The sequence below is a fragment of the Chelon labrosus genome (genome assembly GCF_963514085.1).
Source record: "Chelon labrosus genome assembly, chromosome: 3".
Lineage (NCBI taxonomy): Eukaryota > Metazoa > Chordata > Actinopteri > Mugiliformes > Mugilidae > Chelon > Chelon labrosus.
In genome coordinates, this window is record NC_140339.1 from 21354180 (window position 1) to 21381129 (window position 26950).

The window sequence follows — 26950 nt, forward strand, 5'->3', positions numbered from 1 at the left end:
GGCCCCGAGGCTAACCGAAGTCTGTCCTCTTTTGCTTTGCTACATCCATGGAGATTTAAATTATAACTAAGACACCGTGTCTTCTGTAGCAGGTCTGTGAGGACAAACCGACTGCAGGTTTTGATTTGAATCAAAGCCAACATGTAAATGATGAAGTCTGTACAATCAGCAGATGTACTCACTAGTGGGATGAAACCCTCCTGACTTTTTGCTCTAAATGTCACGTGGTCACCTCTCTCAACTTCACTGTGATATATTAGAATCCACGTCAGTGTAACAATTGTCTTTGCTGCCATCTGCAGGACTGTCTGAGCATGTGCAGGGTCTGTCCTCAGCTCTTTAAGAAGCACACAGCTCACTTCAAACTGATAACTCTGCAAATACATCTGTATAATGGTTAAACCCCATACTTTATACATGGCACTGGCAAATTATATTAAACTCTTAGTCAGTTCAACTTCTGTGACTTCAAGTCTACAAACAGAATATCACAATAAAAGTATTTTCTGAAACCTCAATGCCATCTTGGCTGATTAAAACAAAGGGGAAAAAAAAAACGCAGTAACACAGTTGAGATTATTTAAAAAATGTATTTGTATGTACTTACATACTGGTGTCAAAAGAGTATGCACCAAAATGTCACATTGACTCACAATTACAAGAAAAAGCATATTCTTTTTCTTCAATTACAAGTATTGAAAAACTATGTACAGAAAAAAGGGCATGGTGACAAGATAGTACACTAGAAACAAACTTACAGTCGCACGATGTCTTAAATGAGGCTTCTGCAAATAAAGAAAGAAAAATCTCAACAGTTATACTGTCTTGGTGCTCTGAACTTCAAACTGTATTTCCACTCAGAAACGTAACCTTGTGCGACCTCTCCCCAGCGTCAAGGCGTTTTCAGAGTGTGCTCACAAAAGGGATTTTCATGAAAAAAAAAGAAAAAGAAAACTGCCACAGGACTGATTAATCAAAAATTAACAACTAAACAACAGAGTGAACTTTTGACTTAAAACATGTCCTAGAGAGAACTTTAAAATGGTGTTACAATGGGAGCAGGGGCACAATAACTTGACGAGGAAGGCTGGAATCGAGCTGTGTGTGTTGGGCCAGCCCACGGCTTCAATCGCCATTTCTCTCAGGATGGATACGAAAGGCATGCCTCCGTTTCCCTGCTATTGTATCTCACATGTGGAAAGTACGGTAGCTCCATAAACCCTGGCATGTTTCCCATCTGGACATTAAAGAGATTATTGATCAAGACACAAAGCAGGAATGAAAAAAAGGCAGAATAATGGCGATGCATAGGGCTGTTAATATGACGAGATAAGCAAGACTGAAAAAAAGATAATAGGGAAAAAAAATATATATGTAAATGGAAAAACTAGAGCAACTGGACAAGTTCCCCAAATTCATCAGTTCCTCTCTTTATGATGGGTGGAGTAAGACCACAAGCTGTCCCTGAACAAACTCAGGTTAAGATGTCTACATCATCATTGAGGAGCCTGAAACAAGGTACAGACACATTCAGAGCTACACTAGACTAACATTCTCACTACATTGCTTCCATCTGGGTTACACACGATAATGTCTCCTCACTCAATTCACCTTTCTTCAATCGCCTTTGTGCACGGCCAATCAGCAGCCTTTAATTAATAGGCCATGAAATAGTGCCAAGAAGAAATTCACGGTGTTCATGGCACTTAGTCGACACAAACCTCTGAGAGCAGTGAGCAGCTTCATGTCTGCATGTTTTATACTAAAAAGCCACAATGGGAATGCATGGGTCACAGTAAACTGTGATTTACGGACGCAGGTGAACTATTTTCAAACTTTTACTAAAACAGACTGAAGCCGCCACATGAAAAAGGATTTTAACACTGACAGAGTGCAATGTCTGCAAGGGTGGTGGGGCGTCCCTAAAATGTTTAGAAATACACACCAATCTCTGTAGACTGGGTCCTCCTGGTTACAAATACATAGAGACCGCTGGGTTATTTAGCATACCACTGAGCGGTGTGTATTCCTCTTCAAATTTTAAGAACTCAAAGTGCGTCCTGCTTAGTCCAACTGGACCAATCGATAGAAACAAGGTGTGTTGAAGTGAAAATCCACCCAGAACAGAGCACAAAAACTATACTGATGACCCTATTTCAGCTGATCTTTGAGCATACATATAGCCTTTGTAATGTCTGTTTCAGAGTGAAATGTTGTGTGTGAGGTAAGGATTTAATTTTGAACAGAATGTGTCTCTGGTGTATCTGGGGTAGCCTGGGACCAGCTGCTCCTTCCGGGACAGTTCCTCTCTTCCTTTAGTCACTTTTTGCCTTTTTGCTGTCGTTCCCGTTCTCCTCTGGCTCAGTCCCTCCCGCCTCCTCCTGGTGCTTCCTCTTCTTTGTGTCGTCTGACTGATCGGAGCACGGGTGTGCTCGAAAGGTGATGATGATGCAGGTCATGTTGTCGCATCCCGTCCCGTCTCCAGATGTGTCGGGAGCCAAACAGTGGTCCAACAGCTGTCAGGAGGACACGTGGGATTTCAAATTACATATAGAAACCACGCCTAGCGTTTGTAGGTCACTTAACTTTACAGGACAGGCAGCATAGTAACTACAGAGTGATTTACCTCTTCCACTATGGATGACAGGGGTCTGACTTTGCCGTCCTGGTCTGGTTTGATCCTCTCACTTATGAAGTCCACCACCTCCTGACTGCTCAACACATTCCTGCAAACACACAGAGAAACAGCATTTAGTAGACGAATAATAATAATAAAAAAAAACTAACATGCATTACGAGGACACTATCCACTCTTTATATTAAAATCTACAAGTGAACTCATACTGTCAAAACTGTATGCTTGCCTATCCAAAAGGTATTATCTGATTAATGGGTTCAGGACACGTCAAGGGATTCAGTACAAATCACCACATATACGTCAATGCAGCCGTACCTCTATCATTTTGTTGGTGAGTTGTAAACAACTGAAAAACAACTTTTACATCTTAAGGAATAATTAACTGGGACCAACTGAAAAATGATCTAGACTCACCAGATACCATCGCAGGCAATGACCATGAAGTCATGTTCCTCGTTGAGTGTCAGGACTTTCACATCTGGCATTGCAGAAATCATCTGCTCCTCAGGTGGCAGAGTCTTGTTCCTCTTATAGAAGTGGTCGCCTGAGAATCACAGTTCAGATTAATAACTTGGTCATTGCAGAAGAGGTAGATGAGCAAGCAGAGATGATGCGTGTTCACCATGCAGTTCAATTTCGATAGAAACGAGATTCAAAACGTCACAAAGTCACCCACCAATAGCTCTGGAGAGGTTCAGTCCACCGTTGACTCTCCCATCCATGGTCACTTTGCCTCCAGCATTTTTGATGCGAGCTAGCTCCACCTCGTCTTCTGGCTTGTGGTCGTAGGACATGTCGACAGCTTTTCCTACAGAGACGCAGGAAGACAATTCTTATATTTAAGTCAATATTACCAGTGTTGTGCATGAACTTGCTCAATCAACGCCTTTCATTGAATGGTGAGTGTAGACATGAGTTTCAATCTGGAGGGAAATAACAACGTTCACCCCCGTTCAGGAAAAAAAGAAAAAAAAAGGTTTTACGACAGCTGTCAGCTGACGTGCGATTTACGGCATACAGCAAAAACGGAAAAAAGGACCCGAAATGTTAATTTTGGAGTCTATGAACTTAGTTCAATATTAAAAAAAGGTGAACTATGAACTTTAAACTAGTTCTAGTTCAGCGTGAACTTGCACAACACAGAATATTACAGTAAAGCCCTCAATTTAATCATTTGCCACTTCATAATGGACACAAAAACGAGTCAGACACATAAACCGCAAAAGGTCATAGACAAAACAATGGAAGAAAGGTAATAGAAACTCCATTTCATTTGAGAAGAACAACAATTAGATATTTGTATTGTTGTACCAGTAAACAATTAAAAACATTACCGGTCCAAGACATCAATCAACAGGTAAAATTGTACCAAACAGTTTGGACTCACCGTGTTCAGACACCACACAGCGAGAGTCTCCAGCATTAGCCACGATCAGCTGCTTCCCTCGGATCAGCGCAACAACAGCTGTGGTGCCGCTGTCTGAACCGGGCTGTGAATATAAAAAAATAAAAAATAAATAGATGTGACACACTGTTAAAACTCTGATAACTCCGTGGTCTTTACATGAAGCAGGCGAACCATCTGAATGAAGTGCACCAATTTACACTCACTTTTCTGCACTAAAGGTTAAGGTATTCAACATTTGATTAAAATAACCCAGAGCTGTTGACTTAACCGTTTTCATTTTGTTCAATCTATTGAATTGTGTTGTACCGACAAATGCTTCCATTTTTTTCAGACTTTAAGGCAGGAACGAAGCTTCTTCCAATCTTCTGCAGACTCATAGTTGGATTTCTAGCTTGAAATTCAAATGTGGGTTTTAAATGGCTTTAAACTAAATAAAGTAAAAAAATATTAACTTTACCTGCAAGCTTTTACAATGCCTTTTGCCTAATTTATGATTCTATTTAAGAGCCTCCAACACAGCTTCTAGTTGATCCAAAATGGCGCGAACTCTAACACATTCTTTTTTTTAAAATGGCTCACTGTTAAATTGGTACAGTTTAATTGTATAAAGAACTCAGTGCTATGCTGCAGGTTTATTACGATGATGATATTATTTTACTACGACAACAAACAGTTAAGACACTGTGTTCCACCAGTACTTCAACTTTAAAACCTGACTGGTCGCTTCACATCGTTTCTCCAGAAGTTGCTGCAACTGTTTTGTTCTCCGTAGATAAAACTTAATATTTTCTGGTTATAGTCGTCTCATCTGCAGCCAGTAATGAGTTTGGAAAGAACAGAGCACTTTGTCATATTGTGCTCAAAACTAACACCTGTGACATTAAAGTAACTTTGAGCTTTTAACTCAAAGCCTAAAAAGGTCACACCCTTGAATCAGGTACAATGTCTGCAGGACTCCGTTGTATTGTTCATTTCATTCAGACACACCTCCTCTTTGCCATCCATTCCAGGTAAACACATTTCTTCCTCTTCTTCCTCCTCGGAGTCTTCCTCTCCCTCCTCTGTATCCTCCTCTTCTTCCAACTCACTGCTGTCACCTTCTTCCTCTTCGCTGCCATCCTGATTAAAAAAAAAAAAAAAAAAAAAAAAAAGTTATCACAATGCTATACAAAGTTATTCGGCGTGAACTTTCACAGCCCAGTGCCACGTCTATTTTGGTCTACTGCTCTCACCTCCTCATCGCTGCCCTCCTCCTCTTCTCCCTCCTCAGACTCTTCGCTGTCATCAAAAAATCTGGACTTGGAATCGCCTGCAGCCTTTGAGGACAAAGAAGAGCAGGACGGACCTGCGTCTCCCTCTGCCTTCCCAGCCTTTTCTTCTCCATTGGAGCTTCCTGATCCTCCGCAGTCAGCTGCTGTTGAGGAGAAACAGGGACGGCATGAGGACACAAAACAACAAATGTAAAGATGTTTAATTATGAATTTAGCTTTTAATTTCAAAGTACTTTTGAGGTTCTTTGTTAATACAACAGGAGAAAATGGTTAGAGGTTGAACATTATTTGAAAGGCCTCATTTCTGGAGATAATTTCCAACTTAGTTTTGAAAGTTTGTACCTGCACCTCCTCCCGTTCTCCGACATGCTCGCAGCTTAGACCCACACGACGGGCTTTCCTTCACCTTCCCATTGCTCTCCTCCTCCACCTCTCCATTTACCCCCTCCTTCTTTGGCCCATCCTCACTTGCCCCTTTTTCCACTGAGGTCCCGGGGTGCGGGCAGGACGCCTTCTTAGCTGCGGCACTAGGAACAAAATACAATTAATAGCTGACAAAAGCTGATATTACAGCTATTTAAAACACTGAACTGAGTTGTTGGATAAAGAAGCTTCTGTTGTTCACCTGTAAGACTGTAGAATAATATTTGTGAAGACTGTGCTGAATGATATCACTTTGCTGGATTACCTGAGAGCAGCTGCATGTTTGACAGCGTTGAGGTTCTGGCCGTAGCGAACCAGCAGCTCCTCTATGGTCATGGTGGCCTCCTCGTGGAGCAAAGCTGCCTCCTCTGTGTCCACTGAACGGAGAGCAGAAGCAAAGGATGACTCGGTGGTTGTCAGTAATTATGGCTGCAATATTTTGGAAATCAGCACTCCTAATCTTACGCTAACCTATCAATACAAACGCAAATAAATACTTAAGTGTTTAAATGACACAGTCAGGCCTTTACTCACAGTCGTCCTCCTCTGCGACCTTTTCAGCTGGTGGCTCCTCAGTGGGGCGTCCAGCGATTTGAACCAGCTCCTTAATGACTTCCTCCGTGGTCATTCTGCTGTCAATAGCAAGGAAAGCATCCTCCAGAGCCTGGAAACAACATGAAAAAATGTCAGTACTATGGAATAGAAAGGAAGACACTTTCATAATACATAGATCTGATCCTGCCTAGTTTGGTTACTAGGGTCGGTAAGACCTCTGCTCTTTCTAAAGTGTTTAAGACGGATGGGTTGTGCGTTGACTTCTGGGGCCTATCACCTTTTGAAGTTTGCCATCTTTGTAGGTTTTCTGCTCCTTGATGATGTCAGGAAGGTACTTTGAACAGTACAGAGCCACTTCTTCACCTAAATGAGAACAGCATGCGATATACATTATTAGGATAGGTCTGTGTACGCACAGAAACAAATAACAAATAAAGGAGAAATCATGACACAAAAGATCGGAACTTTTAAATCAAATGTTGCACAGAAGTACATTACAGCACCCAAAATAATATAAAAAGATGATCACGGTATCTGTGCATTACCTCCGTGTCCATCGTACACGGCGAACATGGCCGTCTCCTCATCAAACTCTGGGATACAATTGTGGGCATCCTGTGGCACAGACAAAACGCAGCAATCGAAATCTATTTCCAGATAACGGGTATACTTTATGACAGTCATGACAGTGGGCTGACAGAAAAAAAAAAAAGACCTGCGCATTATCTTTAATCACAGTCATCATCTTTAAATATAAATACTGGCCAAATGAGACGTTTCTATTCTTTGTCATCGTGACTAAAATGATTTGTCATTTTGAAAACAACTTTAATGTTAATCTGTTCACACCAGGTGTATTATGATGAGTTGACAAACATATATAATGTGTCCAATTTTATTATCAGAAGAGACAAAGGCATCTTATCAGGCTGTGTCTGTAATAAGGTCTTCCCAAGAAAGCAGTAGAATCCACTCAGATGCTCTGGAAAGACGTGGGAGAGTGATTATACTGTAACTCAGCGTGCTAAAAACATCCCGAGGGCGCATTATGGATTTCACCCATCACTGGAGCTGGTGGTCAGGAAAAGCTAGTTTAGAAGTGACTCACTGAGACAACAACCAGCCACAAACAAACAAACGCACACAGAGAAACGGCATCACACCACTTCATCCCGCCATTTACAACTCATGTGCACATTTTCCCTGCGTTGCGTTCAGGAAGCAGAGCGCCAACATGGTTGTCTTTGATCCAGTCATTCACTTTCCGCCTCACCTCCATGGAGACTCGCCAGCCCTGCATGGCAGAGAAACCGTAGCTAATGTTGGTGTTGCCGCCATCGGAAGAGGTCTTGCTCGTGTTAGGTTGCGACAGATATGCCCCCATGGTTGTCTGTTTCTATGGCTTTACACCTAAAGGGATGACACGGGTGAAAATATCACATTTTAACTTCACATTAAAAAAAAAAAAAAGGCACGAATATAACTTACCGCAGTGGTCACTTTTCAGCTGCTTAACCAGCTTAGCTAGTTACAGTTGCTAGCTAGCTAACATTAGCAACGCCACAACAAAAAGTAGACGCATCAGCTAGCTAACATCACCATGCTAACAGGAGCAAACCCGGCTAAACTTCCAGCAGTAACCTCTGCCCCCGCCATTCAAGCGGCTGCGCAGTTGAAAAAACACCAAACACTCAGCACCGACGGTTAATTTACCTGTTCTGACAAAGCAGGATGAGCTTGTGAGCGGGTCCAAAAGAGAAAGATTCACATAGGAATGATTGCACGTGTGGAAGCAAAAGCCGCTATCAACACAGACAGACCAAAAAGAAGCTGGAGCCGTGGAGGAAGTCAGCGGGCGCGCATGTCCCTTTCGTTCGAACAGGGGGGCGTGTCCTAGGAATACGTCATACGTTTTATACGTTAACATTTTTTTTTTTTTTTTTTTTTTTTATCTGCGAAGAAACGTTTCCATCAACTATATTTTGTGACTATGTTTGTAGAGTTACCATACAGACAATAAATATACATGTATCAACTCAACAGCAGTGCCAACCTATAAAAAATAAAAATACAATAAACGATAAAGACGGGAAAATGAATGGAAACTGAATGTAGGCCTTAACAAATAAACTAGCCTACTTCTGTTAGAGCATAGGCCTAGTATTTTCTATAGTTCTTAGCTGTAGCTGTGTTAGAAAATTACGGAGACTTTATAAACAATCAACCTGTGGCCACATGTAGACACATTTCTATTATACATGTTTATAATCCAAATCTTTTGTTTCGATGGAAAAGTAAAATTTGGCATTTTCAGTAGGTGATTGGGTCACCAGAATTGTCTTTTTGGTGAAGCTCTACCCCAGAAAATGTGACCGATATCACAAAATGTGAAACAGCTTTCAAATGAAAACCCTTTATAGGGTACTCATTGAAATGCGTAGAAATTCCTACAGATCAACCCTAGAGTGTTATTGTAGGGCATAAAAAGACTTTTTACTTTTATGAAACTTTAATTTTTAATTTTCATGCAAAAAAAAATCAAGATTAATGAAGTTACCATATAAGTGATAAACAAATGTAAACATGAATTTAGACCATTAGAACATAAGTGCTGATTCAGGCACTTGTCAACATACACATTAGCACATTTGACAACATTAGGACACTTTTTCATGGTACCTACTAAAGCAGTTATGCTCAGCGTTCATGCAGAGGTGGACCTTGCAGAGCACAGAATGACCTGAGAATGTTGCCTTGATTTTCTCTGATTGGCTGAGTGAAAACTACATGCTTCTCAACGTCACTGAGAGGAACAGGGGTGTGGAAGTTACCAAATATACAGAATATAAAATTTGTGGATTCAAGTCATCCATTTTAACAACCTTAAAACAACGATTCTAAGTGAAAGCAGAGTTTTGTGTCCTTGATTATTTTTATCTTCTGTTTTTATCATTATTGAACAATTGAATGTTGAATAATGTTGGTAAATAACACTCCCTGCCAGTTGGTGGAAGTGATGCTCAATCTCATTGCTTGCCGCCTTAAAACATCTCAACAAGAAGAAGGAAGAGGAAGTAGGTCAATTCAGATGAGAGTTGGGGGAGTTTTATATGAAATAGAAAAATTGTATTTCCAAGGCAAATTCACTAAGGTTTCTTTATTTAAAGAATCTGATGACGTCGTCTGTATGAAAGGGAAAAATACATCAAACTATAACAGCCTTCGACCAAGTAGTACAGTGGTCAGATGGATTTAGATTCTCCACATCTAATTCATGATCACTGGCCTCAAGAGGAAAATTTAAGTTAAATCTGTGCAGCTGTTACTGTCCCAGTTAGTCAAGATTCTCCCATTTCTAGATGCAAAAGCTGAACAGGAAATCTAAGATTAAAAAAAGAGAAACGCCTTGCTTATGATTTATCAAGCCATTAGGATTAGGAAATTAGGAGTGTGTTGTGTTTGGGTTTGTGGCTAATCTTAGCAAACTGGACCGGGTCCAGGAAAAGACAAAAGGGAGTTGCTATGGACCTTTTAGAATTATGCCTTCTCTGGCTTTACTTGTGGAAATGAGGGAGGCACCTTTGCAAAAACAACTGTGGAACCGCTTTTGGTTTAAATGAAGTATCCTTCCTTACAGTTCCACAGCCAAATGTCTTTGGAAGGACTTTGGAAGGATTACTGGGAGGACGAAGAAGAGGAAGTCAAAGTTCCTCCACCTCATAAAACAGCTTGCAGTAAATTCTGGGCTTAAGCAAGACAGTGTGATTGGGCCTTTCTGTTTTTTCCACCGAACCTAGATTTACCTTTGCTTATTTGGATGCATTGTAGACATCTTTAATGTTGTCATGTTTACATATCTAAATCATATTCAGGAAAACTGTTGAACTGTTAAGATGCTTTACTATTTACAAGAGAAAGTTAAAACTTCAGTTTGGCAAATGAGTGGAAAGAGAAAAGACAAAGGGGGCTGGGATTGCTTTTGCAGTCATCTGTTAAAGGGAGCAGGTTAATGATAAACTCTGGCAGAAGGGATGGTGTTATTGTAATTTGGCTTAACTGAACATGGGGCACTGTGGTCTAGCCAGCTATTTGAAAGGTTTAAGCAAACACCCAAATGGTCTTTGTCAGTGTGGAAATTTCAGTGCAGAAAATCACGTTGTATTCTTGTGAAATAAATACAGAAGAGAAAGGCATCAGTTAGCCTGTTCAGGGAGCCGTCAGATCAGATCTTCCATGTTTCTCTTCAAGTAAATTTTTCATCTGGAATTAATTTGCAACTTATTGGTGCTGCACCCTTGACTTGTCTTTTGTTTGGTACGTATTCAAAAATATTGAATAAACCTTGTCGATTAAAGCATTCAGTTTAGCAAAGTACAGCAGGAAGAAAATAAAAGAAATATTTACCTTCCAAATATGTACTTACATTTTACTTCAGTCATAATGGCAATGCATGCACTTTTTGTGAAAAATACCATATATTGTACTCATTTAATGTTGTGCATATTGGTTTGACACACACACACACACGAATAAAACTAAGAATAAGAATAAAAAGTTTTATTGTCATTGTCTGGTGAAAAGCAATGAAAGACATTACTGATGAACGCTGTTGTAATGTGATTCTGTATTTACCAAACTTCTTCATATATAAGTGCAGAACAACCACTACCCCTGATTATATTGTAATTTTTTTATGTAATTAAGCGGTATCTTAAATAAGCTCAAACTTCTGAAAGAACCAAAATAAATAAATAAATAAATAAAAATCTTAACACACTGAAGTAACAGTTAAGACTGAATTATCCATTTATTTTACCTCATTGTTACTATTATTCAGAATTGCAGTGTTACACATGTTGTTGGTGTCTCTTTTGATTATTAGTATTATTCTTTTTTTGCACAGTTATATTGAATTAGGCTGCATGTTGCCATTTATGTAAGTCATTTTGTTTGTTGGGTTGATTTCATTCTTCTTTCAATAAACAGAAGAAGAAGAAGAAGAAGAAGAAGACACCAGTAGTTTCCAGTGGGTGGCGGTAACGCGCCGTAATGTTGTCTGCCAACCGCCATAACGAAAAGAAGAAGAAGAAGAATAACGTCATTGATTTAATATGGCGCGGGAAACCAGGGAAGAAAATGAAATGGATGTCCACAGAGAAGTTGACGAAGAGACGGGTCTCTCTCCGTCGTTGTCAAAAATGTACGAGACGCAGTTTTTTGGCTTCACCCCACAGACCTGCATGCTGAGAGTTTACAGCGCGTTTCAGGACTGCCTCTATGACATTTTACCCGTCGTGGAGAAGGTGTGTGTGAGGCAGCTCAGTAAAGGCCAGTCTGACTCGGCCGAGGAGCTGCTCCGGTCCCGGGCCAGAGAGTGCAGCCGGAAGCTGCAACAGTTTCTCGAAGAGCGGTTCAAGCAGCTCTCGGAGCGGATGGAGGCTCTGCTGGTGACCCGCTGCTTCTCCGTGCCGCCAAATGTCCTGTTACCCGAGGACCAGTCACACAAGAACTGCCCCCAGGACATGAAGGTGGGTGACAAAATCTGTCTGTGTACATCATAGTTGATCATATACCACTCTGACAAGGTAATGTTTCATGTAAACAAGTCATAGTTGAATGTTTCTACTGTTACGACACCCTTATTTCTGTGTTACCGCATGGAAATGTATGTATTCATTATTTGAAATACCTGGCTGTTAGGGAAGTGTTATAAACTAACAATATTTGTTCACCATAGTCTTTTGACAGGTTTATTTTTCATCTGATGTTATAGATTGGTTTCAACATATCCCTGATATATAGGTATCAGTATTTGTAAGAAGGAAATCCCGAGGAATTGTTTCTTTAATAAAAAGACGTCAAAGGTCCATGGATGTCAGATGATGATGTACAAAGTCTTTATGGATGGAGTTTGCTTAGCTGTCTAGGCGATGGCGATAACAGGTGGGTTATATCTACAAGTGAAGACCACAAGATAAATTTAAAAACAACACAAAAAGACAAATTAGCTAGAAGTGTTTTATAAAACTCCCCCTTTTTTAAGGTAGTTTAATTAAACATTACAATCATCGTAGGATAATGTTTTTACATTGTCTACAGATGCCACAGAAAACAGGTTGACAACTAATATGTATCTGTCTGTGATTTGATTGTGGTCCTGCTCTGTCCAGGAGGTGCTGAGGCTAGAGTCGTCCCTGGAAGACCTCCACAGTGCCTATGAAGCAGAAGTTTGTGCCCGACAGGCCCTGCTAGCAGAGCTGGAGGAGCAGAGGGAGGTTCAGAACCAGCTGGATGGTATGCTGATGTGGGTCAGAGAGCTCCAGGCGGCCTGGGAGAAGGAAGGTAACGGCAACTTCCATGAAAGTTTCCGACTGGCGATGGAGTCCGTAAAGAGACTGCAGGAGGCTGTCAGGGAGGTGATGGATTGCAGCAAAGCATCTTACTGAACTGAACTTGAACGATTTGTGTAAAGTTTCTAACACACATTCCTGCTGAACTAATTCCCCCCTCTGAATATTGAGCTTTTTTTTTCAGTTAGTTTGGAGAGGGAAAACAATCAGCAACAAGTTAATGCTTCAAGGTATGTAAATATTCTGGGCCTCTGTTGAGGCTTTTAACCAAGCTAAAGTTTTTGGCTTCCACTGGTCATAAAAACAGAGATATTGTTCATTCTCTTGAAAGATATTGGTAAAAATATTGCAAACATGAGTTGTGTCCAGCTCATGAGTATCTGCTATAATTGAATTCCAATAAAAACTAGTTATTAAAAGGTCCATTGTGTAGGATTTTAGTTGTATCTAGAGGCAAGGTTTCAGATTGCCCACAACTTCCACTAAAACATGAAAGGTCTTTTCTAGAGCCAGAATTTGATTTGTCCATTCAGGGCTACTGTCAAAACATGGTATGATAATACACAAATGAAAAAAATATATATATATTACATTTTAAATCCTGGGCACCCAAAGGTCACTGCAACAACATCATTTAGTCACAGCAGGTTCACCTTTCAGCATGCATTTAATGCAAATAAAGCAGATGGATGTATTGTAATGTAGTTTTAATATTTGAATTTTTAGGTTTCTGCCTCCCAATTCCCTCAAATTTCCTGTTTCATATTGTACTATATGGTCACAATCCTGTATTGATTAAAAAATAATCAGGACTCAGCAACACAAACTGCAGCCTCACAACCCACTTCTGGCTTTTAAACTTTACTTAAAAAAAAAAAAAAAAAAAAAAAGTAATAAAATACGTTAGGACGTTGAAGAGTTCATGATATTGTGTTTTATCAAGAACTTTAGTTTAATATGCAGTCGTCTCCAGCAGAGGGCGCTCTCTGCGTGTTTTTGAGTCTAATCCATTCACGTGAAGACTTGGTGATCAACAGTTGAGTTTACTGAAAGGTGATACCTTCAGAAAATACTAATTGATGGTTTTACAACCTGGGAAAATGTGGAAACTTTATCAGTTCATTACAACTCAAGGCTGGCAACAGTTTTCTTTATCATTTTAAGATAATAAAACAGTTGAATTGTTAGGACTGTAGCATATGTAGGTGCACACAATGAAGCCACATATACATACATACAACTCTTGACAAATTCAAATGATACAATTTGTAAACTTAATATCTTTGGTTCTTGCACATTGTTGGATTTTTTTTTGTTGTTGTTGTTTATTTCTTTGCAGTACAATGACTGGTTCACATTCTCTTGTCTTTTTTTTCATATTAACACAATAATTAAACCATATTTTAATTGTATTTCTTTTCAAACACAAAATAGTCTTGGTCCATAATGACATTTTTATTTTTTATATACAGTATGTCACATTTTTTCTCTAAAATTCCTTAATCTCTCTGTAGATCATGGTTATGTAGTGTACAGCTCTCCAATAATAATAATGAAACTCGCTAGTTACTGACAGCTGAATCCCACTAATATCCTGATATTACAAAAGCTCTTTCGCACTATCAGGACGTTGATAAGTCCTATCACCTTCTACACAACGGAGTATCAACATTGTTTTCAGGTTTTCTTACAATGTCGGCTGTGAAAAGGCATATTAGTTTCGTGTTTAGTCGTCATTCAGAGGAGCTGATTTTGCTGCAGATGTGATGGTCTCTAGTGAGGTTTCTATATAAATGCTCTGGTTTGTCGTTACTGAGTGACAATTTGAAATCGTCATAACTCCAGTGAGTCCAAGCAAACCAGAGCTGCCACCTTTTCAAAAGAGCTGAGAGTTGTATGGTCAAAACGTACACTCTCTGTGGATATTGTCTTTTAAAGGTACGCATAATACATATAGTATAAGTTTTTGTTCTTTATTTGACTCATGTCTCACCAAGAAAGGAGCTTATAGTATTTAGTGGCATATATTGAATTCTGTATTTTTAAACTATGCAAAAAGGACCTTTAATACTTTTTAATCAGTAGGGGGCAGCACCTGCATATCACAATCATTTGATGTAACCATTATCTGTTGGAGAATTAAGAGTTTTTTAAATCAGACTGTCTATCTTGTGGACTTTTGTTCATTTCACCAGATTGAGTATTCACCTTTACACTGCAACATATTTTAATATGAGGATTATGAGTAAGAAAGAACACCTGGTAGATGTTAAAAAATTATTTAATGGTGCAAGATTATAATTATTTTACTTTGTTTTTTTAATCATTTTCTGTGATGTTGGCAGTGATGAAGAAGAATAAATAGTGAGATCATTATTTCATAAATCAAAGTACGAACTTTAGTCCCAGTGCTCTAAGTGATCCTTTAATAACCATATGACTAAAATAATCCATCACTGCAACAGTAATAATAATAATAATAAATGTGATAGTGTTGCTGCCGTCAAAAACTGTGATTGGTATTGCTGATGTCTGATTTACAACCACAACAACAACAATTGAAACTGAGAGAAAGCACATAAACAACAACAGGTTTAGTGTAAACAGTCAACATTTGTTTTGGCATTCCTTGAGTGTGTGTCTGACCTGCTTGTTGTGATTGACTTGAGAAATGCTCGGTCCAAATGGAGAGGCGTGAGAAGGGATTTCTGTTTGTCTTACCTTGTTGATGAGACCAGCAGTAAGAATAATGATCTTACAGGCTGGAGCTGGAGCTGCAGTTCGCTTGGAGCATTTTCTTAGAGAAAAGACATCAGACATCAAAACATCAAACATCAATTTACTTAAAAAAAAAAAATAAAAATCATGTGAGCATGTCATGTTGCAGGTGCAATTTGAGTATGTATGCACCAGTTTTTCTCTCTTCAGGAGGTGGAGTACAGATTAAGATCAGGTGACTGACTTGGCCATCTCTTCACCTGACGCTCTGCCTCTTCACAGCTCAACTCTTTCCTCTTTATTCATCCTGCTGCTTCCATTAGCAATAAAATCATCAATACAAGGGGTACATCCAGAGCCATCACCATATTTGACATGTGAAGCTGTTCCTCTTTTTCTCCACCGTTTCTATCATTTTGAGACAAATTGACTTTTCCCTATCAGTCGCTACCATTTTTTAATTTTTTTTTTTTTTGTGAGTTTTGGTTCATTATAACCTGGCCTTCCTATTTTTGAGACAGGCCATGACATTTGTTTGCTGAATCCTCAGATTTATGGTGTCAATCTTCTTTTGGTCTTTGATGGGGAAACTTGGACATCAAAATGTATTTACTGTTTAGTCATAAAGAGTATTTTTTTAATACCATGCAAATTAGTTTCTGCTCATCTACAAGACTTGTGCTTCTCAGTCTTCTGTGTTTTCCACTTTCTCATTTCCTTGAGCTCACTTGCTGTTTTGAATTGATGCTGATTTTGGCAAAAAATAAATAAAACTAACAAACACCTTCGATGTCCCTGATAAAACCCTCGTGCTTGGGGCAGATGCGTGTACAGGACTTTGGAGAACTTATTTAAAAGGGACTCTACTAAAAACTTTCTAATACTTCTTCGTCTCACTCTATTAGCAGCAGTCTTGGTACACGTAATGTTGTTGTGTTATATTTTACTTTACTCTGATCAGTAACATACAGTCAGACTCGTACACCTCTGCAGTAAGCGTTAACTTTATTGTGAGACCTAATAGTATACAAATAAACCCTGTAGCTGCTCAGCATATACTCCATTTATTTTGGGCATCTTTCAGCAGGAATCTGAGAAAGTGACCTCGGGTATAAGAGGTTAAGCCTCATTAGTATCTTTTTCACTAGTGAGGTCACATGAGCACTCCTCATACTAAAAGACATCTCAAGCCACTCTGAGCCACATGTGAGCTCCTTTTTTTTTTTTTTTTTTTGAACCACACACAGCTGTCTGTGAAACATTTAGTAGCCAAGTGTCCAGTTGCAGTTTGCAGACCATGTATTTACAAGGTATATCTTTCACAGGTTTTTCTTTATTGATGTCTGTGAAGGTTCTCAGTCATCCAGGTCATGGTCATGGTATATCTAAAAAGCGTTTCAGAAAGGCAACTGGACTTGTTGAGTTTTTGAGAAGACGTTTCATCCGAGTAGCTTCTTCAGTTTCTTTATTGATGTAAATCTTCTGCTCCTGTGCTGCTCTGTGGGCCTACAAGCCAGCAGCATTTACTCAGTTCATTTAGATTGTAGGTTAATCGTCATATCACATGACCGTAGGTTTGGTAGGGTTTCTCAGTTGGACAGGGCCTCTAAATGTGTTTTGCCTGGGATCACAAGGGATTGTAACATCTAATCCTGTGTTTTAATGAATGTTCTCAAATTTGAATTTAAAACGTGTGTGTGCTGAACGTAACACGTTTTATGGCAGAGCATGTGGTGTTAGTATTATTCCACAAAGTTATGGTTAGACACAGCCGACATTATCTGCACTTTCATAGCAATAGACTGAGAACAGAACTAATAAAAGAAAATATAATTAATGGATTTTCATACTACCATAATGAGCTAGTATTAATATTAAAACTGATTGTTGGGGCGATGTACTGTATAATACTTATCTCCTTCATTCGATGTTTTTGCTGTTTTGTCCTAATATTTGATTTATTTAATGGTGAGGTGCTCATACTGAGACAGCTTGTATCTCAAATGCTCTAACTGGAAAGAAAAGAGGTTACACTAGAGCTTCTCTGTCAACAGCCAGTGTAGCAGACAGTTTATTATGGTCTGTGGTTTTAGATTACATTATCCAGAATCACCGTTCCAAGAGATTAGTTTCCTCACCTCGGAACAGTGACTTCAAAATATCTTTGAATCTTGTCATTCTGCTCAGAACGTCCTCCCAGTAACGAGGGCAGTACCAGCGTGAACACAGCTGTGTTCTGTGTCTACGTAAAGGTACAATAAATTTGAAACTCTGCCCTCCTAATGTGTGTGTAATACCCTTTAAAGCCTGTAAAAGATGTTGTCAAACAATATGAGGGCACAGCTGTACGCAGCTGTCTGCTGGCTGCACAGTGAGTTTATGTCTGAAACCTGCCGACAGAGAGGGAAAATAAAGCGATACAGAGGAAAGAAGCGTTCAAATCAGCTAGAGAAGGAGCCAAACAAGTGTCAGGGAGTGTGTTCACACAGTGAAAGTGTTTGTATTTGAGAGGCGGGGAAACAAAATAGAGACAGAGGTTTGTGGAGGAAAGTTTCCTCGCTTCACAGCAGATGCTCAGGCTTTCACACGGCTGTCCTAAACACTTCTGACACTTCATCCACAGTGAGCTGAAAACTCTACTGACGTGAAATAAACAAGCAGGACCAAACACCACCTACAACATGACAACGAAAAGAAAAATGCATTTTTTTTTTCTTCTTCTTCCCCTCTTTGTTGGGGGACAGATAAACCATCCAACCCTGGTGAGATGGTTAAACCCCTGTCCTTAGCTAATTTCCTTTCGCATGAACCTATGAGCATAAAGAATGATTATACTACTGTAGGTCAAAATTTGGTACCGACTCCTGTCAAACTCATGACAGAAAACTAAACTGCAATTAGTTAGGTCAACTTTCTGGTTTCCGGTTTTCAAATGCATGATGTTTTATATTCTACATTTTATACATTTGTTTTATACATCTACAGCTCTGGTAACTGTTTTATAATTTAATATATTGGTCAAACAGAATCAAATATCAGTCTAATGAATCTCAGAGATGTTGTCTTCATAAATTCACTGGTGAGGCGTTAGTGCTCGTCTGGTAAACAGAAATCTTCCTCTCCTCAGCTTTTCTCAGCTGTGCCTTATGGTCTTTCTCAGCAGATAGAATTTGCTCCGTTGTCAAGTAAGTACAACTGTTGGCTCAACCTGAAATGAACCGTGTACTGCGTAGTTTGAAATATTTTCAGGTATCTTCATTTTTTGTTTGTTCTTAAAAGTTAAAGAGGGAAATGTATTCTCGGGTTTAGCTGGTGTCGTTTCGCACTCTGATGTACTTGTGCGACTATCTTTGCGTGGGCCAGGTTGAGTTGTAGACGTTCCTGTGAGAGCAAATAGACGGGTTGGTTCTCAGTTTGGGACAAACTTTCAAAAAGTGGTTTATGGCTACATCTAGAATTAGGCAACGAGTAGATCTGCACGTATAGGAAATGTGTTTGAAAGCAAGGCTGTGTTTTCACGTGTCTATCTGTATGTGAGCTCATGTATGTACCTGTTGGATCGTGTGACCGTGTGAATCTACATGTGTGTGTGTGAGTGAAGACAGCATATGGACAGTGCCCTCCTTCCTGTCGGGAGGGGAACAGCGTGGCTCTCTGTGAACCGCAGCTTGACCTCTGACCTCTTAGGATCACACACCCACAAAGAAAGAGAGAGGGACACACACGTACGCAGATATACATCCACTCTCAGCCGGCCAGCTGTCCTCACCGTCGGACTGTCCCACACGGAGACGGAGAGGAGAGAGGAGGTGAGAGTGACAGTCAGGCGAGGCAGACGGGATTGTTTTCTCAGGCTGTGAGAGAGTGGCTCTGGAATCCACTTTGACTTCTTTAGAACCACGTGTCACCCAGCAGGGAAAGCAACACACAGAACCTCTCTTCCTATTTCAAACAACCGAGGGTCACTGTGACGTCACCGGTTTGGAGGAAAGAATATCTCCTCTCCTTTTACAGCTGAGCGAGATCACAGGCCCTCGCCAATTTGCCTACAGCGGAGCAAATAACAAATAACCGGCGCCAAAAGTTTTCCTTTCTGCATTAGTGAAGTCTTAATGTGGTCTTAATGTAGTTTTATTTGGTTTGTGTTGTTAATCTTATACAAAATACATCGACCTACTCAGTAGGTGAACCTGTTCAAAGTGATGTGGCACAACAGACTAACTTTTTGCCTGAAATGTTTTATGTGTCTGCTATAAATTAGTGTGTTTCTTCTCCCTGTGTGTGTACAGTTTGGTGTTGTTCCTGTGTTTGGTTTCTTGCAGCACAGCTGGGCAGATGTGTTTTACACTTCCAGAAATAAGGCAAGAAAAAGCAGGGACAGATTCCTCAGAGCTTCTGTTTCTATCATCTTTTTGTACATCTGCTCATCTGTGCAGACTGGTCTGCCGGCATAGATTGAAACTTATGTATTTTAATATACACGTATAGAGCAAAATAGAAATTATATATTTCACACTATGATTTCACTACTTGTCTTCAAAAGCTTACCATCCATATGAGAATTACTAATCAAACCCTCTCGAGTCTCTACTGTGTGCTGAAAGCCACATCAGCCGACTGCTCTGTGTAATTTCAGCCGAGCTGCTTTCTGATGTTCTGGTCGCATTATTTGTTGTGTGCAGTACGAACATGAAAAAAATCCGACTGTGCCAGCAAATTAAGATTCTCAAAAACAGGACAAACGTCTGTGATCTAGACTCTCGAACCCCATTTTGCATTTCTACAAAGCCACGCTTACCTCGCCACAATGCAGCACCACACCACCGTTTCTCCCTAAAGAGAAAGAAACATCTGTTGTCGGTGGGCGAATAAAGCGCCTTAACGAGGGCGTAAAAACATGAAAAGATAAGTTTGTAACGTTTCAGATTTAAATGTGAAGGGAAGGGCTGAGTGATTTTAGCAGCCAGCCTCAAAGTGTAAGTCTCTGTTTTCGGTCAGAGTGGCCTTTGGTTTGTTTGTGGTTCAGTGATGCCTTGCTCAACGGCATGTTGATGGTAGATCCTGAGAGAAAGTCAAACTGCAGCTCCACACATGTGCAGCATACAGTTCACTCCTTTTATTGGAGCACACCAGCTAAATACATGATAATTTTATAGGACTACGTGTCAGTGAAAAGGTTTCATATAGTTTGTGTTAAACATTTATGATTCTATGTGACAATTTAAGTTTAAAACACAAGCAACACATGTTAAACTGTGATAAATATTCCAACAGATTGTGTGTAAACAAACCCAACTGTTACACATGAATTCATCCAACGCTCGCAGACCTCCAGATGTCCTGACCACTCTCCAGCCCCTCATTTGTGGCTTTGGACAAAGAATCCTCTATCAGAGTCTTAACCCATCAATGCAGCACACCTTCGTCTTCCTACCGCAGTTATATGATCTCCTGGATGTCTTTGCAGCGGGTAACGGCTACAATCAGAGGACAAAAAGAAGACAGTAGTGAGAACAGAGAGGGAGAAAAGGACAGAAGAGAGGTGAGAGGAGAAAAGGGGGAAAAAAGAGGTGAGGAGGAGCGGAGCAGCAGCTGGCAGGTGTCAGGAGTCACAAAGGACCATCTGTCCATCGACAACATGCCTCAACAAGGCTGCCTATCTTAGTCTGTCTTTCTTCACGTTTCATCTCAGTTTAAGAAATAAAAGTTTATTCCTGCCTGCTGATTTGCTGGCTCAGTCAGTGTCAGTCAGCCGTTTACAGAAAGAGTTTGGCCTTTTTGCTCCACAGGTCAGAGTCAGACTGGCAGATGGGCGTGAGTCAAGAAGAAGTCAGGATGGTAACAAACCTGGACCTGTGTATGTGTGTGTGGTAGGAGGCTTCTGCTCTGAAATGTGCAAACTTAAATTCCAATATAAGCATGCACACACACACACTCTGTGCTGACCCTTGATCTTTCACCTCCAACAATCTCTCTCTTGGGAGTTTTTAAGAGGAGCGCTGGGACAACATATGTTAAAAACTTTATGCATGCAATAACTGCAACCTCTAGACAGAGTTCACAGTAGCATGTGGACACATGAACAGATCCCACTCATCTGGGACGTCTTTACGCAAGAGCTCATAACTTGGCTGCAGGGATTTGTTGTGATTCAGACACAAGAGAGGATGTGAAGAGTGATAAGACCTTTCTTTAGCAAGATTTATGTTTCTACATCTGATCTACACCACTATCACACCACGGGCACCATCATCCTCATCCGTAGCTCTCGTTGACCGGACAAGCACAGAAAATTCACTCCCTTTTTGGTCGTTCACACTTTTTCCAATGTTGCCTCTCTTTTCTGCATTACTGCAATGTTATTTCAATAAGTTGAATTGTGCTCAACATCAGCTCCAACTCCTCTGTCTGAAGTGCATAGAGATACTAGAGGTCACAGCTTCCTAGTGTTTTTGTTGTGTAATAACAGAGTGGGCAAACCAGCACAGTCACAATATAAACCACTTACCTGGCCCAAGACTTAGGCTCTGATTGGATACATCGTGGAAGTACTCTCACTTGCCAGTTCTTTAGGTAGTGACAATTGATGCATCCTAATACGGTACAACAGTGCTGCACTAAATCTTAAGTCATAAAGGTTATGATCATACAGTTGAATGACCACCTTTTTGTCACTCTGTTTCAACATAAACTGACATTGTAACCTTTGTGAAGATAAGATTTAGTACAGGAGTGTTATATTAGAATGCATTTTTACCTAATGAACTGGTATGTCTGCGGTGTGCACCTCAGTTGATACCAACGATGTTTGATGAGTTAGTTAGAGGTCAAGACCAGTCAAGTTCATCTACACCAAACAAAGACCATTTATGATGGACATGGCTGGAGCACATGTTGTATCCAGCATATTTACAGTCGTATTGTTCAGATTCTTTGGTGTGTTTAAGTATTTTACTTAAAGTTATAATTTCCCACCAAGGGAGTTGGGCCCCTCCTCTTTTGCCCAGTTTTCTCCCCATTTTCACTTGTTTCTGAATCAAGATGTCTGTGTGAACACAGACATCTCCTGCTGTACAGGCTATAAAACATTTTCAGGGAAATTCGGAATATGGTGCTATATAATTAGAGTGAAAGTTGGAGTTGGAAACACAGTGTAACACATAGAGCATTACAGAATATTGTAGAGCAGGTATGTGGTCAAGATTTGTCTGCGTCCATATGGCCATTTAATGTGACTTGGCAGCCGTTTTATTCTTGCTCCACTGCATGATCTCTGCTTCGTAGCTTTGACTGTTTATGTTGTGCATTGTGACAAATGTCGTAATCAGTCTTGTTAGTTTGACGATAGTGTCATTTTCTAGTGCACAGTAATTCACACATGGACAAGGTGGAGGATGCACTGGTCATAACATCCTCCCAGTAAATTAACCTCAGATAGGATCTTCTAATCCACGACAACTAGTAAGTGAGCACGTTTAAGGTGGAGCAGGATGTGAATATCTGAGACACACAAAGAAGCAACTCTGTTTTTCAGGGCAGCTCAGACGTCATCTGGACCTCCAGCACACCCTCTAAACACACTCTCCTTTTCTCCCTCTCTTCTTCCTAAAACAACTCTCTATTTCATTCTCCCTCACCCTCTACTCCTCCCAACCTCTCTCTCCTTCCTTCCCCATCCAGCAGACAGAGGGCGGATGCTGGTAAACACTTCCTCTCTCCACGAAGGTACTTCCTGTCTCTGGGAATCCATTTCCTGTTCGCAGATACTACAGCACCACTAAGAGCATTGCTCGGAAGGTTCTCTATCGCACACACACAACGGACACACACACACACACACACACACACACACACACACACACACACACACACACACACAGAGTCTTATCTACAGAGGGGAAGTGCTTATATTTAAGTACAAGTTAAGTCAAAACTGATCAGCGTCTTCTGGTCCAATATTGGTGAAATAAAAAAATAAAAAAAATAAAAAAAAGTATGTAGGACAGATCTGCATGATAAATAAACAACAAATATGATTTTGTACATGCTTGTAAGAATAATGCTGCTGACTGGTGTGACTTACAGCTCATGTGTGCCAACTCATGTTTGTCTCCAAGCCCAACTACTCTTAACAAGATCTTTTCTTCTACTGCATACCACTGATATGATGCTGAGCTGACAAAGGAGAGAGCTGTAAAGAAAGCTCAACCACATTTATCATTATGTGGGTCACTGAATTACGAGGAAAAACGTGATGATAGGGAAAGTAGAAGAATGAAAAATAAAAAGAGTTCTTGGCAGGAAACAGGCCCGGTTTCCTGTGGTGTCAACACGGTGAGCCCGTATAACACACACACGCACACACACACTTGTTTCTAATCAGCAGCAGCATTATCTACAGAGGGGAAGTGTTTATATTTGTCTTAAAGGTTGGACCGCTGGTCTGGAAGTGGCACAAAATGGATCAGCACAAATGCCTCTCCTCAGCACACACACACATGCAACCACATGCACACAGTGTATGTAAACATGCAGTGAACATACTTTCTCAGGAGAAAGAAATTTAGGTTTTACTCTAAAGTGCAGCTGAATCCTGGGGACGGACAAACTGAGCAAGCTTGTCTTATTTTCGGCCACATCTATGCTAACCTAATATAGAGAAGGTTCAGATGTAGATGTGTGTGGAGATGACTTTGGAAGAGCTCAGTACCTTGTTGAACTGTCCACCACATTTGTACCCCACCTTGTGTTCAGCATCTTCAGCTTCTGACAGATCTGCACTGGAATAGGTTGTCGTAGCAATAGCCGGGGTGCCCTAAGAGCTCACCTGGATGAGGAGGTCCCCGGCCTGTAGTCCTTCACATCACTCCCAGCCCAGTCTTCAATGACTTGCTAGTGATGCTAGTGCAAATTTCACCAGGAACAACTTACACCATCTGTGCTTTCTATAGGTAAGCAGATTTAAATGTATCAAGGAAATGAATGGTGTCACTTCAACAAAAAGATACGTTGTGTTTCATAGAGGTGCATATACAGTGTATTGTACATATTTGGGTCCTGTGCACATGTGGCGTAGAGAGGCCCTATTGCCCTTTGTATAACAGCTCTTGCACATAAGTAACAGTTACGGGAATAACACATTTTGTTATCACAGCACATTGCTTATGACTTTCGTTGGAGAGAGAGAGAGGATTATAGCAAAATTTTTTTACAATATTGGTGCTTCTATGCAGCAATGTTACAGTCGGAAAAAATGCCTCTACATTGAGGAAGGAATATACCACAATGAACAACAAATATTTAGCTAAAGCTGAGCTCAACTTTCTCTCACATCCTTGATAACATGAGAGCACAGTGTATGTTTTGCTCATCCTATCATACTACTATTGTCTGTCAGCCAGCTACATTCAGTCTACTTTCCAATATTCCTGTCATCAATCATCTATCAAATCATTTATTCAGCCATTAATCAGTGAGTTGATGTATCAGGGTAATACTGCCAAATTAAAAAGTGTGGATCTTATTTCTTAAGGAGGCTCTTAACATTTTAGTTCCTCTGTCAGCTTAACCCTTCACCCCCGATACTTTATGACATACAAATGTGTTTTTAATTTCAGAATGATAGATTTTGTTTGGATGTGTTGCTAGGTAACCATACATCCAAATACTGAACTCTCAACTTTGATGAAGAAACCTTGTGTGGGCCTGGGACCAAGCCAAACTATTGTTTCCTTGTTTCACGAGAAAAAAAAAAAAAAAGCTGCATGCATCTAAACGGGGAAATTAACCTGTTTTTATTAAGTGCACAATGCTGTGCAAGCCAAGATCTTTATGGGACGCTGAAATGTCAAAAGGTTGTAAATATGTTCTTGTGCACAGAAACGTTGCCTTGTGTGCTTCCTAAGGCCGATTAACTTTGTTATTATGGGTTGCTCATTGCAGGCTTGTGCTTCACAGAAGTTAATATAAAAGTCTATTAGCAATTTACTGCAGAGTCCTGCTTGTTGTTAACATATCTAAACAATGACTCGGTCCAACCAATGTGGAAAAAAGTCATAATATCAGTGTTTGTCTGCGAGGAAACACCATAAACACACCATACAGGAGGGTCTGTTTGGTCTTTTTAAGTTGTACGGCTGCTGGTGCGTTTGTTCATTGTTGGTCCGACCTCCTCTCTCCCATCTGCTGCTACTCATTAGCATGGAAACAGGACCGGGAGCGTTTTCACACATACACACACTGGCCATTAATCAACAAGTCAGACCAGGGCCCATTCCCACACATACACACCACACACATGAAGACAAAGACCATATACACACAGGCACAGCGCTTAATCACAGGAATATCCCAGAGCACACTTTAGCTGAGTCTCAGCGGCTCAGACCTGGCCGCCCAAATTTTTGTTCATCAAATATGCCAACCCGGTGACGTCTCAATCGCTTTTTTGCTTTAAGCAATGACTGCTCCCTCGTGGCACCGTGAGTGAACACGAGAGGATTTGTTCCCATCAGCTGTTCTCTTTTTTGTCTTCATGGGATGAATTGGCAAGTATTATTGTGTGAAGTTGCTGTCTTATTTGTCTGGCCGTCATGAATGGCCACATTGAAAAGGAGAACATATTCCCATGAACTGACAAACCAAGTGTGACTGCTGCGTAATAACTGAACCAGCAAACGACCGTTGATGGAAATTGACTTTATGATGAGATGCACAAATGTCTTCAGACCCTGAATTACATAAAGAGACTGTGTTAGAGAAACACATAAAAACAAGAGTGGTGAAATTTATGAAATAAGGCAACATGTAAGATGTCCATCCACATAGTATATCCCAAAAAAATAAATGAAAAAGCCGGGGCTTGTGGAAAGTGTCTAGTTGTCCTGGTTTCAATTTTTTTTTTTTGATATTTTGATAAAAATATTAGATAACAGCAACAAAAGCTAATATGAATCAATGCAAGCCTCAGCTCTCACCGTGTTAAATTATCTTCGTGGTTTGACCTTTGATCTAAAGTTTGTTGAGGTCCCTTTATTTTTTTATCCTGTGCAGTTTTGAGTGTTAACCAGAATCCTAACTATTCTGCAATTAGATTGAGGCACGCAGAAATCGTACTGCATGTAATGACCGAGAAGAAATGAAAGCATCGATTCCTTTACTGTACCACATGAAGTTTTGTTTGCCATCTAAACAGTGACACTCAAGTAAATTTTACCGATCACTTCTCGTGAGGTTCAGTCTGAGTCGTGAGTTTGCCGTAATTCTGTTTTTCAAGTCAGTCTTTCTAGTCTTATACCAACATGTTTACAGCCCAGCCATCTCACACGGCCTTCGTTTTGATCACAGTACTGGAGAGCACAGATCCTGATGCGTACGATTCAAATCATTTTCCTTCTCGCAGACATTGTTAAACCCATTTCTGTGAGTCTGTGTGCTCTGATCGGGAAGCATTTCTTTCATCAGCCTTTACCCTCAAAGTAACTCATGTCCCGTCTCAATGTGAGATATAATTTAAGTACAACAGCCTGCCGTGCTCTGGATGATACCCTGTTGAATAAAGTAGCATCATTGTATCAGGTAAAGCTGC

General features: G+C 40.3%; 2 protein-coding genes across 2 annotated transcripts; one reads left to right on the top strand and one right to left on the bottom strand.

The window, feature by feature from the left end:
• Positions 1-464: 464 nt before the first annotated feature.
• On the bottom strand, positions 465-8129 carry ppm1g (protein phosphatase, Mg2+/Mn2+ dependent, 1G). Its single transcript, XM_084541676.1, has 14 exons — positions 8009-8129; positions 7569-7705; positions 6841-6910; positions 6573-6658; positions 6275-6404; positions 6006-6117; positions 5660-5844; positions 5279-5460; positions 5034-5165; positions 4026-4128; positions 3315-3446; positions 3053-3182; positions 2627-2726; positions 465-2516 (listed from the first exon to the last, which is right to left on the bottom strand). The coding sequence occupies exons 2-14, from the start codon at positions 7677-7679 to the stop codon at positions 2316-2318; spliced, it is 1674 nt and encodes a 557-aa protein (XP_084397802.1). The 5' UTR covers positions 7680-7705; positions 8009-8129; the 3' UTR covers positions 465-2315.
• A 3277-nt stretch (positions 8130-11406) lies between these two features.
• Positions 11407-17854, top strand: mis12 (MIS12 kinetochore complex component; the record flags this gene model as incomplete). The annotated part of the gene is made up of 2 exons (XM_084541452.1): positions 11407-11823; positions 12466-17854. 2 exons carry the CDS (start codon positions 11407-11409, stop codon positions 12739-12741), a joined length of 693 nt encoding a protein of 230 aa, XP_084397578.1. The 3' UTR covers positions 12742-17854.
• Between the last annotated feature and the right edge of the window lie 9096 nt (positions 17855-26950).

Coding starts and splice junctions, on each gene's coding strand:
- ppm1g (XM_084541676.1), bottom strand. CDS start 7,679: ATGGGGGCATATCTGTCGCAACCTAACACGAGCAAGACCTCTTCCGAT. Junction 5,461..5,659: donor GAGAACGGGAGGAGGTGCAG/GTACAAACTTTC, acceptor TCTCCTCAACAG/CAGCTGACTGCGGAGGATCA. Junction 3,447..4,025: donor CTGTGTGGTGTCTGAACACG/GTGAGTCCAAAC, acceptor GCGTCTCTGTAG/GAAAAGCTGTCGACATGTCC.